The 17580-nt window shown below is 37.3% G+C and overlaps 1 protein-coding gene across 2 annotated transcripts; it reads right to left on the reverse strand.

The window, feature by feature from the left end:
* Nucleotides 1–1424: 1424 nt before the first annotated feature.
* thrap3b (thyroid hormone receptor associated protein 3b) lies at nucleotides 1425–16732 on the reverse strand. 2 transcript variants are annotated; one of them, XM_073821731.1, is made up of 12 exons: nucleotides 16489–16732; nucleotides 13712–13850; nucleotides 11768–12520; nucleotides 11224–11318; nucleotides 10764–11142; nucleotides 10505–10680; nucleotides 10208–10319; nucleotides 7890–7965; nucleotides 6655–6815; nucleotides 5582–5861; nucleotides 2867–3013; nucleotides 1425–2674 (listed from the first exon to the last, which is right to left on the reverse strand). In XM_073821731.1, the coding sequence occupies exons 2-12, from the start codon at nucleotides 13831–13833 to the stop codon at nucleotides 2441–2443; spliced, it is 2535 nt and encodes an 844-aa protein (XP_073677832.1). In that variant the 5' UTR covers nucleotides 13834–13850; nucleotides 16489–16732; the 3' UTR covers nucleotides 1425–2440. The 2 variants fall into 2 exon arrangements, with proteins under 2 accessions (XP_073677832.1, XP_073677831.1); XM_073821730.1 differs by having other exon boundaries at nucleotides 10764–11318.
* Between the last annotated feature and the right edge of the window lie 848 nt (nucleotides 16733–17580).

The following is a 17580-nucleotide window of genomic DNA, read 5'->3' on the forward strand; positions in this document are numbered from 1 at the left end:
CATAATTAAGCAAACACAAGAGCTGAGTTCTCGGCATGAAAGACTCGTTAAAGAACGTGCCTCTTAATTTCTCTCTAATACGGTAGGAAATTAAATTAAACGAAATGTAGATAAAGTTAACTGTGATGATTGACAGGGCAGTTTAAACAGTGACAGGATTCAGGTAACTAAGCAACAGAGCGTCCATTAAAGAAGCAGTTATGATGAAGTAGTATGTCCCAAAGCTTGCCTACTATTCTGCTACAAACTCAAAAGTATGTACTTTTCTTCACAAAAAGAGTACATACTTATAGGGCATAGTATAAGTAGGCGAATTGGGACGCAGCAAAACAAACCACAGTGAACATGGACAAAAAAGCTGATGGGACCGCTTTGGTTGGCCCTGTGGATGGGAAATTTTGTTATAAAAAAGGAATGGATGGAAGCGTCGAAAAGAGCATGGTTGTGTGCAAGCTATGCAACAAGGAATTCGCATCTCACCGCAGCACATCGAGCCTATTGCTACACTTAATGGCAATATTGCACTGGTCTGTTGGACTTGGTTGAACAAAAATAAACAATATTTTGTTGCTTAAGCTTATGTATTCAGTCATTATTCAATGGTATACTAAAAATCCATATATAAAAAAAAAACTTACTTCTCACTGTTCTCAGGTCAAATATTTATATGCGATTAAAATGCGATTAATTAATTACAAAGCCCTCTAATTAATTAGATTATTTTTTTTAATCGAGTCCCGGCCCTAGTTTTAACCCTTTACTCTTACAAATTTCCACTTTTTTTTTTTTTTTGGCTTTCGATTTTATAATTATCATCATAAAACAGATGACCTTTTATAAAAAAACACAAATTACCCATCTTAAATGCACTTTACTCACTGCTTTTCATCTATTGCTGTCAGTCAAGTGTCCAATCCTGCCTCAAGTTTCTTCCTTCATGCAGACTTTAGCTCTCATCTTAATCACACACACCTGAACCCACTAATCTAGAAACATACAGGTTTGTGTGTTTCAGTTTAATTTAAATTTCAACCCCTGCTTTCACAGACAAGGCTTAAATCTAGTTCCAGACTAAAATGCAAGTCTGAGCTGTTTAAACTGAAACTTGCACTGATTGATCTTTAAATATATCAGTGCCTTTGTTTTGTCTCAAGATGCACACCAGTAATGTTTTTTCCAAGGCATGTTTAAAAAAATTGCTTAAATGTCCTAATTGAACTACGGCCTAATCCTGGTTTAGTCTATGACCTGTCTGTCAAGCAAAAAATGACAAATTGTGAATTTAAATGATGAAACGACTCACATTACATTACGTAACTAGTACTACTCTTCATAAAATCACCAAAAGGCTCCAGCTGTTGAGCAGCTGTTCCCCACCGATGTCTTACAAGGGCAATGCAAATCGAAACAAAAACAAGATGCCATTTACCAAACAGAGGACGGGTTTTATTTCAAATTTACCATGGAGACTGAAAGCACAGAGTTAACAGATTGTAAATGTTAACAGAACGTCGAGTCACAGCATTACAGTAATGTCATCACAAAGCAGGATTTCTAAGCTGAAAAGAAAGCAGCCGAGTCCCCAAGTTATAACAGTGCAGCATACATGATCTAAACATGCAGCATGAACTATTTCACAAATTGTTTTGATAGTTTAACACAATAATGCAATAAATGCATCATTACGAGCTTCGTCTTGCATGTTCTATTATTATCTACACTTTAAAATCTGATGAATAATGATCTAAAACATATGACAATTTTTTGTTGTTGCTCAAAATAGAAAAAAAGCTTTTTAATTACACTTCACAACCTAAGTGGACCATTTTTAAGTCATTAGTGGCATAATTTAAGAGAGGAAAATTAACTAAATTGGATGTTAAATATAGCTGAGAACCAATTGGTTGGGAAGAACAAATCTGTACATTTTTAACAGACAATTTTCTGGAGAAAATCGGCCCAGTACACAGTGTATTGGTCCACAAGGGATATGCTCCAATGAGACTGAACCGTACACCACAAGAGAAGAAATATAAAAGATTGCAGTATGTATGAATGGATTTACATGCAATTCCAAACAAAAAAGGGAAAATCTATTGGGAAAATCAAACTTAAAAACGTAAAAAAGGAATCATAAAACTACAGTTAAACCTAAGGCACAAGTGCACAGATTTATTGCACCTTTTTAAATGAAAACCAATTAATTCCAGCCAACGAATGCTGAATTTATATTTTCAATCACTCCCCACAATCGCAAAAAACAAACAAACAGAAACTGAAAAATAATAGCGGGTTGTTTGTTGCTATATATATAAAAAAAAAAAAAAAAAAAAAAAAAAAAAATGGCTCTACTGTTTGGGGCTTTACAGTCCAACATGTGAACACACAGGGAAGTTGAGCTAGAGACAGTAGAGAAGAGCACAAATGGATACGAGTCAGTCTATGGCTTGGAAGCTGTGTTGTCTCCAGACTTTTCGTCGTCTTTATGCTGTCCATCTCCTTCTTCTATTTCTCCCTCTTCGGCATTGCCCTGGAACATGTCGTGGGTCCACTTGGGGCTGCTGCCGGTGCTTTTGCGAATCATGAAGGTGCCTCTGGTTCGTGGGTAATTTCCTCTGCCGCGCCCCCGAGTGTCCACCCACTTCATCTCCCCTTCCTTGTCCCGGTCATCATGCTGCAGTTAGATGAGAGAGAAGTTAATCGAAACTCTCCTAGAGGCCACCATGCAGCTTATACTGTCCCAAAAATGCTCTCTTATAAAGGAAGAGACTGTCTGAGTGACATGCCAAGCAAACCCACCACCAGTTTTTGGTTTTAACGTGATGCTTACGGGGGCGCGTGTATCTGAGATCAATTTTTAGCACACCTGGAAGTATTTCCGACTCTTCGGGGTGTATTCGGGGTCCCACTCCTCGTCCTGAGGCCGTGAAGGGCCGCCCATATTGGGAGGGTTGTTAATGGGGTTGTTGCCTGGGTAATTTCCCCGGTTCCATCCTCTTCCTCTCATTCTGGGCTGCAAATAAAACAAATATACAAGAAGAGCAGATTGAGAATTAAGGAGAAACTTAAGAGGTATATGGGAGAACAAACTTGGGACCAGTGTTGGGCAAAGTTACTTTTAAAACTAATGCAATGCAATATTGAGTTACTCCCTAAAAAAGTAACTATGTTGGAAAGTATGGAAAGTAATGTGTACTTTACAGTACAGTAGGCCGCAGTAGAGAAAATGTCAACTCTTCAGCAATAAACAAAAAAAAAAAAAAAAAAAAAAGGAAAACAAAATGTTAGATCATCTTAAGTATTGTTTGCTTATTAGTATGGATGAATTGGATCATCGAAGGTCGGCAGCAAAGACATCGGTTGATTTAATGGAATTAAATACATAGGGGATATTTGTATTATTTAAAATTTAATAATTGCAGGTTTGCATTGAATTTCACTGTTTTTATTCATTTAAAATACTGTATGTTTTTGTTTTAGTGAGTGAGATGAATTAATGCATGTTCAAAGTAACTCGGATATTTTCTAATCAATCAATTAAAAAGTAGGGATGCACCGATACCAATCGGTCGATAAAGCTTGCGCATTTTGTCAGTAAAGCCGGTTCTGTAATCAGCGGTAAATGCCATCAGGTGCGTGATTTCATGTTGAGCCGTATATACTACACACAGCCGTTGTTTACCGACGAGCTGCGCATAGCAATGTTCATTATCAGTGTGAATGTGCGCAGCTCGTCTGTAAACAACGGCTGTGTGTAGTATATACGGCTCAACGTGAAATCACGCACCTGATGGCATTTACCGCTGATTACAGAACCGGCTTTACTGACAAAACGCGCAAGTTATCGACCGATAAGGATCGGTGCATCCCTATTAAAAAGTAATGTTACTTTTCTAGTTACTTGGAAAAAGTAATATTATGTAACTTGCATTACTTGTAATGCATTACCCCCAACACTGCTTAGGACACAAATATAAAAGCTCTAACGTGGATGGATTGGAGGAAACTAGTCATAAAAATATAATTTACTGTATAATGTAGATTATTGTGAAATTAATAAACCATCCATCTGTGAACTTCATCTTCAGAGCTGCTCTAAGAGTCTTTTCTAAAAGATTTTACCAGCATTTCACCATTTCAGTTGATAAAAACAATCGCTGGATACCCACAAAAGTCCAAAAGTCTTTTCTGTCAAACTCAAAACTTAAATGTTGAACTACTTCAAAAAAAAAAAAAAAATAGTAATAAAATTAATAATTTTAAGAACACACTTCTCAAAGTAATATTAATAATACAATGTATTAGAGCATTTTAATATTACAATTTTATGAATCTATTACTATTTTAAAGAGTAAACCTGAATTGTCAAATTTTAATTTGATTACATTTTCAAAGATGACGTAGTTGTTCGCATTTATTTAATTTTCACTGTTTTTGCTAATAAATTTGTTTTAAATCACTCAAAATCCAGAAAAAAACAAAATTCTAGGGAAAAAAAAGAGCTTTATTATTGCTAAAATAAATTAAATCACTTAAATATTTTTTTTTTTTATTGAAGCCTTATGAATTCAATTAATTCAAAGACATGCTTTTACATTTTTTTAATTAAAACAGAACTACTGAAAAAATTTGAATGGATTTATTAGGACCATAAAATTCTAATGAGCTGCGTACCTAGACTTTTTGTGCTTATTTATTTTAGCTTAGCATTTAGTGCATGTTACTAAGCTAACATAAATAAGCCTACACAGAAATTCTGTCTAGGCAGCTGTAGTCTCTCAAAATTAAATCAGTCACTCCGGAGGCTTCATTTCAGTTAGGATTGGGAACAAAGCCAGGGAGGAACAAAGTTTGACATTAATCAAAGATAAATACACTACCAGTCAAAAGTTTTTGGGCAGTAAGGTTTTTAAAAGTCTCTTCTGTTCACCAAGCCTGCATTTATTTGATCCAAAGTAAAGCAAAAAAAATAAAATTTTAAATATTACTATGTAAATTAACCGTTTTCTATTTAAATATATGTAAAAATGTCATTTATTCATGTGACTTCAAAGCTGAATATTTAGCATCATTACTCCAGTCACATGATCCCTCAGAAATCATTCTAATATTCTACTGACTCCAAGCTTTTGAATGCTATAGTGTATAATGTTACAAAAGCATTTTCAGATAAATGCTGATCTTTCTATTCAAAGAATCCTTGAAAAAAAGTACTCAACTGTTTTAAATATGGATAATAATAATAAATGTTTCTTGAATAGAAATTCAGCATATAGAATGATTTCTAAAGGATCATGTGACACTGAAGACTGAAGTAATGAGGCTGAAAATGCAGCTTTAATCACAGGAATAAATTTTAAAATGTATTTAAATAGAAAGCAGATATTTTAAATAGTAAAAAAATATTTCACAATATTACTGCTTGATTGGTGAGCAGAAAAGACCCATTTAAAAAAACATTAGAAATCTTACTGTTCAAAAACTTTTGACTGGTAGTGTACATAAAGAAACTAATTTAATCTATAACTCATCCATGATCAGTAAGTCATATCAACGTTACAGAGAACTGTAGGATACTTACAAATCCCCGCTCGTAACCATGACCTCTGTCATATCCTCCTCGGTCGTATCCTCCTCTGCCCCTCTCATAACCCCTATCCATGTGGCCCTCATAGTCCCGGGGGCCTCGATCCATAGGCCCTGGGTACTCCCTTGACCCCAGACGGGCCTTGTTAAAACCCCCTCCTCCCTCCATGTGCTCTTCCGGATGGTAATCTTTCACTCTGTACTGACGAGGGGAGGGAGAGGAGGAGGAAGATGAGGACGAGGACGGAGAGCGCTCTCGCTTCTTTTTGCTTTTCCTTTAGAATAAATGAGAACAGAGTTTAAAATCATCCAAACGATGACTGGATAATGAGTCTGTGCTTAATGCATGTTTTGAAATGACAGTAGTAAAAAGCTGTAACTTAATGTCTTCTGCCTTCTGGTCTTAAATACAAGGATATATAACTAGATTTGCATTTCTGAAGGCAATAAGTAGTGGTAAAGTTCGGTTACAGTTTTAGTTTAAATGTAATTCTACATCAGAGCCACTTTGCCATCTGTGGGAACAGTATGAGAATAAACAATATAACATCATCTTTTTTTCTAAAAAAAAAGACAATTTAAACTGCAATTTAAAAAGTATACAAATAAATGCAATAAAAATATAAAACAATTCAATATGCCATAACTGCAGCATGAAAATTACACTGTGATCTGTTTGATTTTGAATAGTGAGTTTCATATTAAGAAAAACCAACCTGTATTTGTAAAACAGACAAACAATTAAATAAATAGCATACATAAGCCTGAAATTATATACAAAATTTAAATTGAGTTACATTTGTACATTTGGCTGATTTAGAATTAGAACATTAGAATCACAGAATTACAGAAATTTGAATTATACAACATTTAAAATATAAGGTTTAAACAATAATACAGTGCATCCTCCCAAACTCTTACTCTAAAGTGTTCACCTGTAAATAAAAACTGGAATGTTAAATCAACATTCAATCATCCAATCATTACAGTCTAGAAAATGAACAAGACTCAAAAATAGAGTACTATCCAAACATTAATTATTAATAAGAATCAAAGAGTTGAACATACTTTGATTTCTTGTGTTTGGAAGATCTGTCAGGGGAGAGTTCATGGCTGGGTGTGCGTGAGCCAGCTGAACTCTTTCCCCCCTCTCGTTTAGGATCCTTTTTACGGCGCTCAATAGCCAAGCGAAGGTCCAATGAATCGCCCTCAGGCCGTTTACCATGATCCTGTAGAGACACAATAATGTCCAAAATAATTAACAATTTCTTCAATCATTAGTGTAAACAACTAAAGGTGAGAATTGCTGAATTTCATCTTGGACTACCAAGTGATTTCAACTCCATTTAAAGATTCAAGGACAGTTCATCCAAAAATGAAATGTAACTCATTATTTACTCTCCCTGTGTTTGTTACAAATTAATCAAATTAATGAAAGAATTTTCAGTTTTTTACTTTTATTTGATCTCTGCAGCTTGTCAGCATTTACCTCATTTACTTTCATTGCACAAAAGCAGTGGGAGATTCTGATAAACAAGTACAGATTTCATTTTTGTGTGAACTAACCCTTTAAATATGAACATAGGATTAATTCAGGGTTAACCTAGGCACAAGAAGAAGAGGCTGAGAACATTTGCCTCACACTGAAATACGCATGACAATGAAAGTCAAAATCCAGCTGATAAACTCCATCTATTGGCCACCTTTAGGAATAACCCAATTCAATCCTCATTTTATTTAGTCACCCTCTTTGACTGTGCGGTCTTGGCTGATGTTGCCCAAGATTTAATGAAACCAATGAAATGTGTGCAGATTTAAGACGTAATGTGACAGAACATGATATATTGGACACCCACTGATAATGTGACAGACGTCTATTAACACGCGAGACTTCATGACAAAACAAAACAAAAAAACTACAAAAATGCACAGATCTCATGGGAAAGCAGCATGCTCCATGCTTTCCCAATGCTGATTAGTACTGAGCCTCAGTTTTTTTTTGTTTGTTTTATAAACACATTTTTGAGGAGATATACTTACTATTGCATTGGTTAGCGGTCCAGTGAAAGGCTTGGACACAGGATCAATTGTCACTTCCTTTTCATTAGCCATTTTGTTTGGGCAAGTATGTACCCACGATTAATCATACGACAAATGCTGGAGGGTGAGAGCGTAACGCTCGGTAATACAAGACTGAGATTGGGGTTCTTGTGCATTAGCATTATACACCTCATAGCACATTTCTGCTGTTTCAGCTGGTACACATTTGGGCAGGAATTTCAGATTTGAAAACGCTGTGTCACCTTGTAGCCGCTCTCTTCGAATTCCTCAAACAGGTGAGAGTGCTTCTTAAAAGCACTGGGAGACACATCGATTCGCCTGTGGAAGAACATGCAAAAAAACAAAAAAACAATTAGGATAAGAGAGGAACAAGGCATTTAACCATAATAATTTACAAAGCGTTCAGAGACACATACAGTGCCTTGCGAAAGAATTCATACCCCTTCATTTTTTTCACATTTTATGTTGCAGCCTTGTGTTAAACTTCTTTAAATAACTTAATTGTACCCACATCAGTCTATATTCCATACACCATAATGACAAAACAGATCATGTGAAACATTTTGCAAAGTTATTACAATTAAAAAACAGAAATACATTGCATAAGTATTCACACTCTTAACTTAGTTGAAGCACCTTTGCACATCTGTACCTCTCAAGCTCTGACAGCTTAAATGGGGTCTGGCAGACATTTTCAGGCTTATCCAGAAATGTTTGATTAGGTTCAAACTAGTGGTGGGCCGTTATCGGCGTTAACGTGCTGCGTTAACGTGAGACTCATATCGCGCGATAAAAAAAATATCGCCGTTAATCTATTCTCAAAGTTGGGTTGGGAGCTGGGTCTAAACTACGCAAGATATGATGACTTTCACTTTGATATTTTAGCGCGGATGACGGATATCTAGTTGAATTGCACTGTAGGAGGCGAGAACGAGTCTTCAACTTCTGTGAAATTACCACATCAAATGAGACGCGCAGACATGGATGCAGTTATGAAGCCGCTTCAGGGCAGGTGCGTTGCTAGACCCTTTTTACTGGGGCACGTGCCTCAGTGAAAATCTGCTGTGCCCCAGTAAAATCTCAAGTTTGAGTTATAATTTACTTTGATAATCCCGAAATAAAGACATTATACTATATGCAACAACTGAATTGACGCTTCTAAAAGCAACGCAGTTTATTGTAAGATGCACGCAGATAGGCTATCCATACCCGCGCGCCTGTATATTTTACTGGAACGCGCACGTCGTACAGCCTTTTGCGCAGAAGTACTTGGTTACACAAGTTTGTATAGTTAATTGTGTTTTAAATGCAATTGTCAAGCAGTTTGTAATGCATTTTGGAAACAGGAGATGAGCGCCTGGTCTAATGCGCCACCTGGCTTGAGAAACCCGTTCTCAAAGACTTACTTTTAGTCATTATTTGGGTAGCACACATATTCTGAATGCTTTCAGAAGAATTCAAATTAGCCATTTTAATCTAGATTAATTTCAAGATTTAATCTAGATTAAAAAAATTAATCTATGCCCACCACTAGTTCAAACCCAGTCTGTGACTGGGCCACTCAAGGACATTCAAAGAGTTGTCTATAAGCCACTCTTGCTGTGTGCTTAGGGTCATTGTCCTGTTGGAAGGTAAACCTACTCAGCCTGAGGTTCTGAATGCGCATGACTAAGTTTTCATTGAGACTATCTCTGTACTTCGCTGTGTTGATCTTTCTTTCTACTCTGATTAGTTCCTCAGTCCCTGCCGCTGAAAAACAGCCCCTCAGGATGAGGCTGCTAACACCACACTTTACTTTTGTAATGCTTCTATGCAGGTGATGAGCATTGCCTGGTTCCCTCCAAACATGATGCTTGGAAATGAGGTTCATCAGACCATATATGATCATGGAGCTCAACTAAAGTGATCATCAGCTTCTTGGTCTCCACTCTAGCCAAGGCTCTTCTCCATCAGTTGCTCGGTTTGGCTAGGTGGCCAGCTCTAGAAAGGGTCCTAGTTGTTCCAAACATCTTCCATTATGGATAATGGAGGCTACATGCTTCTGTGAACCTTGCAGCAGAATTTTTTCTAAACTCTTCCCTAGATGTGTGGCTTGACAGTCTCTAAGCCCTACATGCAGTTCTTCTGACCTCAGGGCTCTGATATGCATTTTCGATGGTTAGACCTTTTATTACGACGTCTGTTCCTTTCCAAATCATACCCATTCAAATGCATCTGCCACAGGTTAACTCCACTCAAAGTGTAGTGACATCTACAAGTGATATGAATGCTCATGAGCTGAACTTCAAGTCTCTTAGAACAGGGTATGAATACTTAAACAATGGAATCATTTTAGTGTTTTTTTTTCTAAAAAAATAATAATAATAAATCCAAAGATGTTACAAACCTCTCTTGTGCTTTGTCATTATGTTCTATGGAGTGTAGACTGATGTGGAAGAAAAAGTAATTTAAAGCAGTTTAACACAAGGCTGCAACATTAAACGTGAAAAAAATTAAGAGGTATGAATACTTTCGCAAGGCACTGTAAATGTAGCGGAGACCAGAATACAAAGACGTCTACCTGTGGATCTCAGGACTCTTTCTCGGCTTCATCATTTCCATCTCAGCAGCTTTTCTTTGGTATATTCCAAATCGCTCATTCAGAGTTAACCCGGACGATTGGAAATGTTGAGCTACATTAAGAAGGTAGAAAGCAAAGTCATTTCTTACATGCCACTATTTTAAAATGTTTGAATATGTAGTCAAATTCTTTGAATACTACAAGAAAGGGGCCTAGGTTTGCACCTAGAGGCACCTCAAAGCACAGTGCAGAATTAAAATGCAGGATTGCATAACCACCAGCTTAGTCTGGAAATACCTTTAATATGATGTACTATGGTGACTATATGTTGAGCAAATAGCTCTGAAGGGCTTTTGCGAAGCTGAGCAGACTGAATATGCTGGAAGATCGAGCGAAACTCCTCATGATCTTTTTTACCAGGGTGCACAAGTTCCCGTGACAAACGTCTTTCTTTAGCTAATGCACCTGTTGAGCTGAGGAAAAGCAGTGAGAGTCATAAACATGCACCTGAATGTCATACAAAAAAACAACAGTAAATGTGATTTCAAATACATACCTTTCTCCTTCACCAGTGAATGCCTTTATACTGAAATTAAACGGCGGTTCTTTCTTGGCTGATGATTTAGCTGGAGGCGAGGTCTCTCTTCCAGCTGGAAACAGTGGCCTGCCTCTATTCTCTGATACTCTGGATGGAGACGGAGAGGATGGACTGATCCTGATCTTTTTCTTCTCTTTCTTCTTGGAGGCCTTCTCTTCTTTTCTAGAAGCATGCTTCCGACTGCGATAAAGTTCCTCATCCAGTTCCTCCTCGACATCATCCCATTTCCCAAAACGCTCTTCGGTTAATTCCCGCATCGTGACAAGGGTTTTTTCCTTGTACTTGGATTCCTCTTCAGTCTTCCGGTCTTTCAATTCTTGGCGATACTCCTCTTCTTCTGCATCGAGAAAAGGAAGTCCTTTATCATTCTTTGCGCCATCATAGCCAGAATCGGCATCGAAAACAGCTCTTAACTTACTGCCGCTCTTCTCGCTGTCAGCGTCGCCCAAGCTTAAAGTCTCACCCCTGCCATTATCCCTGTCTGATAAGGGCTTTTTCTTTTCTGCCAAAAACCTGAGGTGAACGATCGCAAGTTAATTAGGTTTTTGCACATTCAGGAGTAGATTGTATCACGAAACATTTACATTTTCAAACCAGCATAACCTTAACAGCAAGATAAGAAAGGTTACTTACAACAAACAAGTTAAGACATGCGTAAATTTATGGCTCAACTTTTCAGCAATGCAGACACGACTAACCAGGATGGGTTTTTATTCCATACTTACATCATTAAAACTTTATCTCCTAAATTATGGGATTGCAAACAACCTCATAGCACAGGTAAAGGCCCATTTGTGACATTTGAGTTTGAAATTGGTTTCCATTATAAGCTCTATTCTTCCAAGGATCTTTGTGGCTGTACAAGGACTAAACACATTTGAGAGAATGATGATTGATTAAAAACTGCCTGGAGGACAAAGGAAAGAGAGGGAAAACATCCAAAATCGAAAGCAAAGACATACTTTTTGAAAGCGGTCGAGATGGAGGCCGACTTGTCTTCAGTCTTCAAGTCTTCCTTTGAAAAGAACCCAAAGCCACTTGAGGTTGACGTCTTTGCCGGTGGACTTTTACTAGCAGGGCCGATGCTTCGCCACAGTGGACCACCGTTGCCGGAACCTCCGGAAATGGACACTTTGATCTCCGGCTGACCAGCAACAGATGTAGCATTTCGTTTGGGGCTGGCATCGTAGTCAGTTAGGCCTTCCCACTTGCTGCTGTGTTCCTCTGGGGTGCTTCCTGTAGGCTTGGATGATTCCTTGCTGGTTCCCTTGCTCTCCCCTGGTGAACCCCTTTCTTTGCGATCTTTAGAATGGGGTCGTCCAGTGCTGGAGTTGCGTCGACGTGGGGACGAGGAGCGGGAGGAAGAGCTGGAGCGCCTGGAACGCACAGAGGATGACCTATCGGAATGGCGAGAGTGGCTTCGGCTCGGGGTTCGCTTCCGTGGTGTGTGGGAACGTGAACGTCCCCTCCTAGGGCTGTACGAGTGGTCATACTGCGGCTGTTGGTCTCTATGGCCGTGCCAGTTGTTGGAACGGTAACCATAGTTGCTGCCACCTCTATGATAGTTACCTCGTGGGAAGTAGCCACGCCCTCTGCCCCGGTACTGAAAGGGTCTCCGGTAGCCACGAAAACCACGGTTATACCCACGATTGCCCTGGAAATCTCTGGAAGGATAGTTCCTCTCCCTGCTGTGCGAACGGGATCTTGATCTAGAGCTTAAGCACAAGAAAGATGGAAATTCAAAGCACAGAATGTAGTTATGATTCATAACCACTTGATGGCGCTACAGACTCAATATTCACACAAACGGCATGATTTCCTTTATGATTTTCTGCAACGCGCAATTTCTATCCTTCACACAGTGTTAAACCACTTCCTGTAAATTTACCAACGGATGCAACTCTTGCCAACATTAACTAAAAGATTATGCCGCCTAAATGTATGCCTTCGTAACAATCTTCTGAAGTTGCATTTGGAAATTTCCTGTAAAAGGAACTGCCCCTTGAATTTGTTACTTGAATCGGCCAATGCATAAAGTTAGACATGTTTAGAGCTTAACTACAGCCATCACTGTCCAAATTTACCAGATTAAACTGAACATTCGCTAACAAGAAAATGTCTTACCGTTTGTGCTTTTTCATTGGAAAACTGATTGAGAATAAGGTTTACCAATATGCTAAGCCACATGCAGTGGAAAGAGGTAGTTACGACAAACAAAAGGAAACTGCTTTTAGCCTAACGTGCACATGACATGTAAAAAACAACAAAAAGGGGTGGGCTGTTAGAAAAGAAGAGTGAGAAGCAGAGGAGGAGCAACCTTCAGGAAACTACGGCATCTTATTTTAGTGCAATTTGAATATGCATTGACTGAGTCAAGGGTAGGATAAAGAGCTCAAGACAAAGCTGTTTTTAAACTGAGCCATGACATTACAGCAGATTTGTGACCTTGGACCACAAAACCAATCATAAGGGTAAGTTTTTTTTAAATTGAGATTTAAATTTCATCTGAATAAATGAGCTTTCCATTGATGTATGGCTTTTTATGTATGGCTGAGACACAACTATTAGAAAATGTGGAATATGAGGGTGCAAAAAAATCCAAATATTCAGAACACCGCCTTTAAAGTTGTCCAAATATTTTTAGCAATGCATATTACTAATCAAAAATTAAGTTGATATATTTAAGGTAGGAAATATCTTCATGGAACATGACCTTAATAAATATTCTAATATTTTTTGCCATAAAAGAAAAATTGATCATCTTAACCATACAATGTATTGTTGGCTAAGGCTGCAAATATACATGTGCTACTTGTGGTCCAGGGTCACATGTCTCATTTTTAAAAGCTATTCCAACTAACAGTTTTTTAAAGGAATTTGCTGGAATTTGCATTCTGTTTTTCTACCTGTAGCGACGCTTTCTGGACCTCGAACGGGAGCGACTCCTTGAGTGAGATCGTGTGTAGGACCGTGATCTAGTCCTGGACCTGGACCGGGACCGAGAACCAGAATTCGGGGGCTTGGACATCTTTATATTCACAGTATCTGAAAAGAGAAAACTCATGAACACAAGGCTATCACACTCATACAGTAATGTAGAAATGTGGAGAAAAGACCTCTAAAAATAATTCAACAATTAAACCTTTGTGACATTAAAACCAGACCAACTAAAAAAAAACAAAAAAAAAACAGGCTAGCTAAAAAAAACATGTTTGTCATATGCAAAAACAGAGATTGACCAATACTTATTTTAATTCTTAAAGGGATAGTTCACCCAAAAATGTATTTTTGTCAACATTTATTCACCCTTATGTTGTTTCAAGCCTGCATTAAATGCATTTCATCTGTTGAACAAAACAGCAAAATTATTATGGAAGACTACCAGCAACTGTTTGGGTACCAACATTTTTTCATAAAATATTTTTATAAGGTTTTTGAACAACATGAGGATGAGGATAATGACCTATGAAATCTGAACTCTTTAATTTTTTGTAAATTCCATTTTTTTCTGTTTTAATTTTAATAGATTGCACTTTTTTGGACCCTGTTTTAATGGTTAACTAAACTTTATCTCATCAAAAATCATGTCTAATTAATTGAAATCATGACATTTACAATATTACATTTAACAGCAATTTATGAAAATCATGACATTTACTATGAAATGTTTTATTTTCTTTTCTCAAATTCAGTTTTATTTTTACCAAATTCTGTTTTTCACGATTTTTTCCGTATTCCATTTTAATGGTTTCATTAAATATTAACAAATCAAAAGCATCTCCAATTAATTAATTGATTTGATAAAAATTCATAATATTTTTTTACAGAAATACTGCATTGTGTATTTACATTTTTTTTGCTATATAAATTATCGCAAATCATTTTTCTTAGTAAAATTCTTTAAAGATAATGTTTTAATCATCATTACATTAAGTAATATTTCTGAATTTCTTCATTCATTATTTTATTATTATTTCTATAATTAAATCCTACAGTTCATGCAAGTATTTTTTTTTTTAAGAGATGACTGCCCTCTATATTTATTAATAAATAGCAGCATTAGCTAGTGTTTAAATGTTTTTTAACATAGTAACTACTCTTTATAGATCTGGCAGACAATGATTACTGTTATCCCACCAGTAAACAAAGCAGTATTGATCACGGTCACGTGAACTAATTCCCGGTTACGGTAACTGATGCAACTGCAATGCATTATTTGTCTGCAAACACACGTGTTTGATTTTACTACCTGATAAACATTTACCGTAAGTGTTTTTTTTTTTTACCATGACCCACTATGGATCACTTCTGTGTACTGTGTGGACTTGATAAATCAAACATTAACAGAAAACAATCTGAAAGTATGCAGCAGGGAACCACAAAAATGAGAACCAAACTGACTCGACGGACCAGAAAGCAGAGGGTGAAACCGTTTCAGATTCTTAAACATGCAAAACAAACACACTTCCTCACAATATTGTTCAAATTTTGCAGAAGTCATTTGCATGGCCACTATATTTGCAATACATATACAACAGACCCTTGTTTTCATTTCTGACCAGCTTCTAAAAAGAACATATAGCTCACATTTCTTACATTAGCTGGTTAATGTTAAAATCTCAAAGCTCTGCTTTTCCAGCGTGCTGCATTTATCTAGTAACATGAGACACCCAAGTTAATTGATATGCAGCATTATTCCTTGTGGGATACAGATCAGGGTGTGTCATATAGCATGAAAGACTTGTATACTTGTCTATGGATTTGACAGGCAAATCAGGAACAGGAACAACTGCCAAGCAATTTTCACCCAGTCCTTTGGGGTTAGAAGACAGTCCAGCCCAACCAGTGCAGCTAGTTTCTAATCTATTCAGGAAATACTATGGAAAACCACATTTGCATCGATCAAATCATCAGTACAGAGTACACCCGTTGGCTGGGTCTCAAAACCTAGTGAGATGTCTGCCTAAAAAGCATTTTAGACTCCATCTGTACTAGATAGAAAGCTCTATAACCAATTTAATATTTTTTGAGACTGCCAAAAATGCTGTCTAGGTAGATAGCAATCCTGCCTACAGGCTGAAACAGCTAAGTAGGTATTGTTTTGCTGTCTAGATAGGGTGCTCACTAGATTGAGACATTATGGAAAAACACTTCAGATCTGTTCAGAAACAGCCATTTTATAAAACACGTTCACAAACACTTTCGTTTTCACTTCTTCCATGATAATGGTGGAACAAAAAAACAACGAGTTCAGGACAATACACTCACATTAACAATGTAACTTTGATTTGATATGATCATCCACAGTCATACTCATTTAGGATTGTTTTAAGGATAAAATATAGGATATTTAATAATAACATTATAATATTTATCGATTTCAACGTGTTCAGAATGACATAGAAATCTGTCTGAACAATTCTATCGGTATTTACAAGCAAAACGGCAAATTACAAATTAAGTCGTGCTAATATCCTACCAAAATACAAAATGTTATTAAAAAACGAATTAAATTGCTGCTGTTAGCCACTATGCTAACACTAGCCCCCTTAGCTCATTTGAAACGATTTAAAACCGACAAAAGCAGACACAATGATAACAAAATAACATGGAAGAACATTTCTAGAAGAAACACCAAGAGAAAACATCGTTATAGAATTAAAATGTGCAAAAATAGACTCACCTGAGGGGCTCGTCAGATGTGATTAGCGCTAGCGCACTGACTTGAGGCGCAGCGCGTAACGTTACGCGACGGAGAAAAAACGTGTATTAAACGCCAAACCCTGACTAGTATACGTCTGATTTTAGTTATGCTGATCTATTTCGCCTGTATAACCTATATGAGCTCAGCTGTGTAAGATTTCTGAGTATTGAAACTGAGAAGAAGCCATTTGGTCGCCTCAGGAAACGCAAGATGCTCCCGAAGCTCAGACTCAGAGCTTCCTGAATCCTGATCAACACATGCGCGCGCACGCAGGATTACACACGCCCCTTTCTGCTGGTCTCTGTTTTCTTTAATAAATGTATTCTTTTTCGTCTCTTGCATATAAATGAACTATGAATGTTGACTTCAAACTTGACATTTGAAGGTTGTTATACGTCTGATAGATACACTGTGTTTACCCATTCCTCCCAGTTTCTTTAGAAATGCTCATATTTGAAAACATTTAGGATTTTGTCTCAAAAAAGCTGCATGTTAATATATTATATGTCAATTTTTATTTCTCTTTCTCGAGTGCTGTTGGTGTACACATGGTAAAACAGACACAGCGCCTCGATTTCAAACACCTGTTGAAAGCTTCTCAGAGTGACAGCTGTAATCACAGGCCACTGGGCCAGTTCAGAGAAATCTGTTCAACACCAGGCACTATTTCACTGAGAGGAAACCCCACAGGGAGTAAGCCTGCGTAAGCCAGTCTCTCTCAGACATGTCTGCAAAAATTGTTACAGAAGCAAGATTTTGGCCTTTCATAAGGGTACTTTTTAATGAATTGTGGATCTCATACTCTGCAACACATGTTTCCTGAGTCTGTCGTTCCAGGAAGTTGTAGACTTTAAGTTCAACCGTTGTTATGTGCTAATCTCACTTTCCTTTTTTGGACTGTTCATTTGTGAAGAAATAATAATTGGGCAATACACCTAAGGTTATTCTTAGAATAGTTTTTTGGTGCACATGGTACATTATATATGCCACTGACAATGACTTTCAACAAGATAATCCTATCGAAAACGTAGAGATAAACATTCTTCTCCGGGAGGTATTAAGACTGCTGGC

The sequence above is a fragment of the Garra rufa genome, chromosome 17, assembly GCF_049309525.1.
Source record: "Garra rufa chromosome 17, GarRuf1.0, whole genome shotgun sequence".
In the NCBI taxonomy this organism is placed as follows: domain Eukaryota; kingdom Metazoa; phylum Chordata; class Actinopteri; order Cypriniformes; family Cyprinidae; genus Garra; species Garra rufa.

Bases quoted from the DNA above. Each gene is read 5' to 3' on its own strand.
- thrap3b (XM_073821730.1), bottom strand. From the start codon at position 13,833: ATGTCCAAGCCCCCGAATTCTGGTTCTCGGTCCCGGTCCAGGTCCAGG. The intron at 10,320-10,504 runs GTATTTCCAGAC...TTCTTAATGTAG, and splicing joins CATAGTACATCATATTAAAG to CTCAACATTTCCAATCGTCC. The intron at 3,014-5,581 runs GTAAGTATCCTA...TTTTATTTGCAG, and splicing joins ATGGTTACGAGCGGGGATTT to CCCAGAATGAGAGGAAGAGG.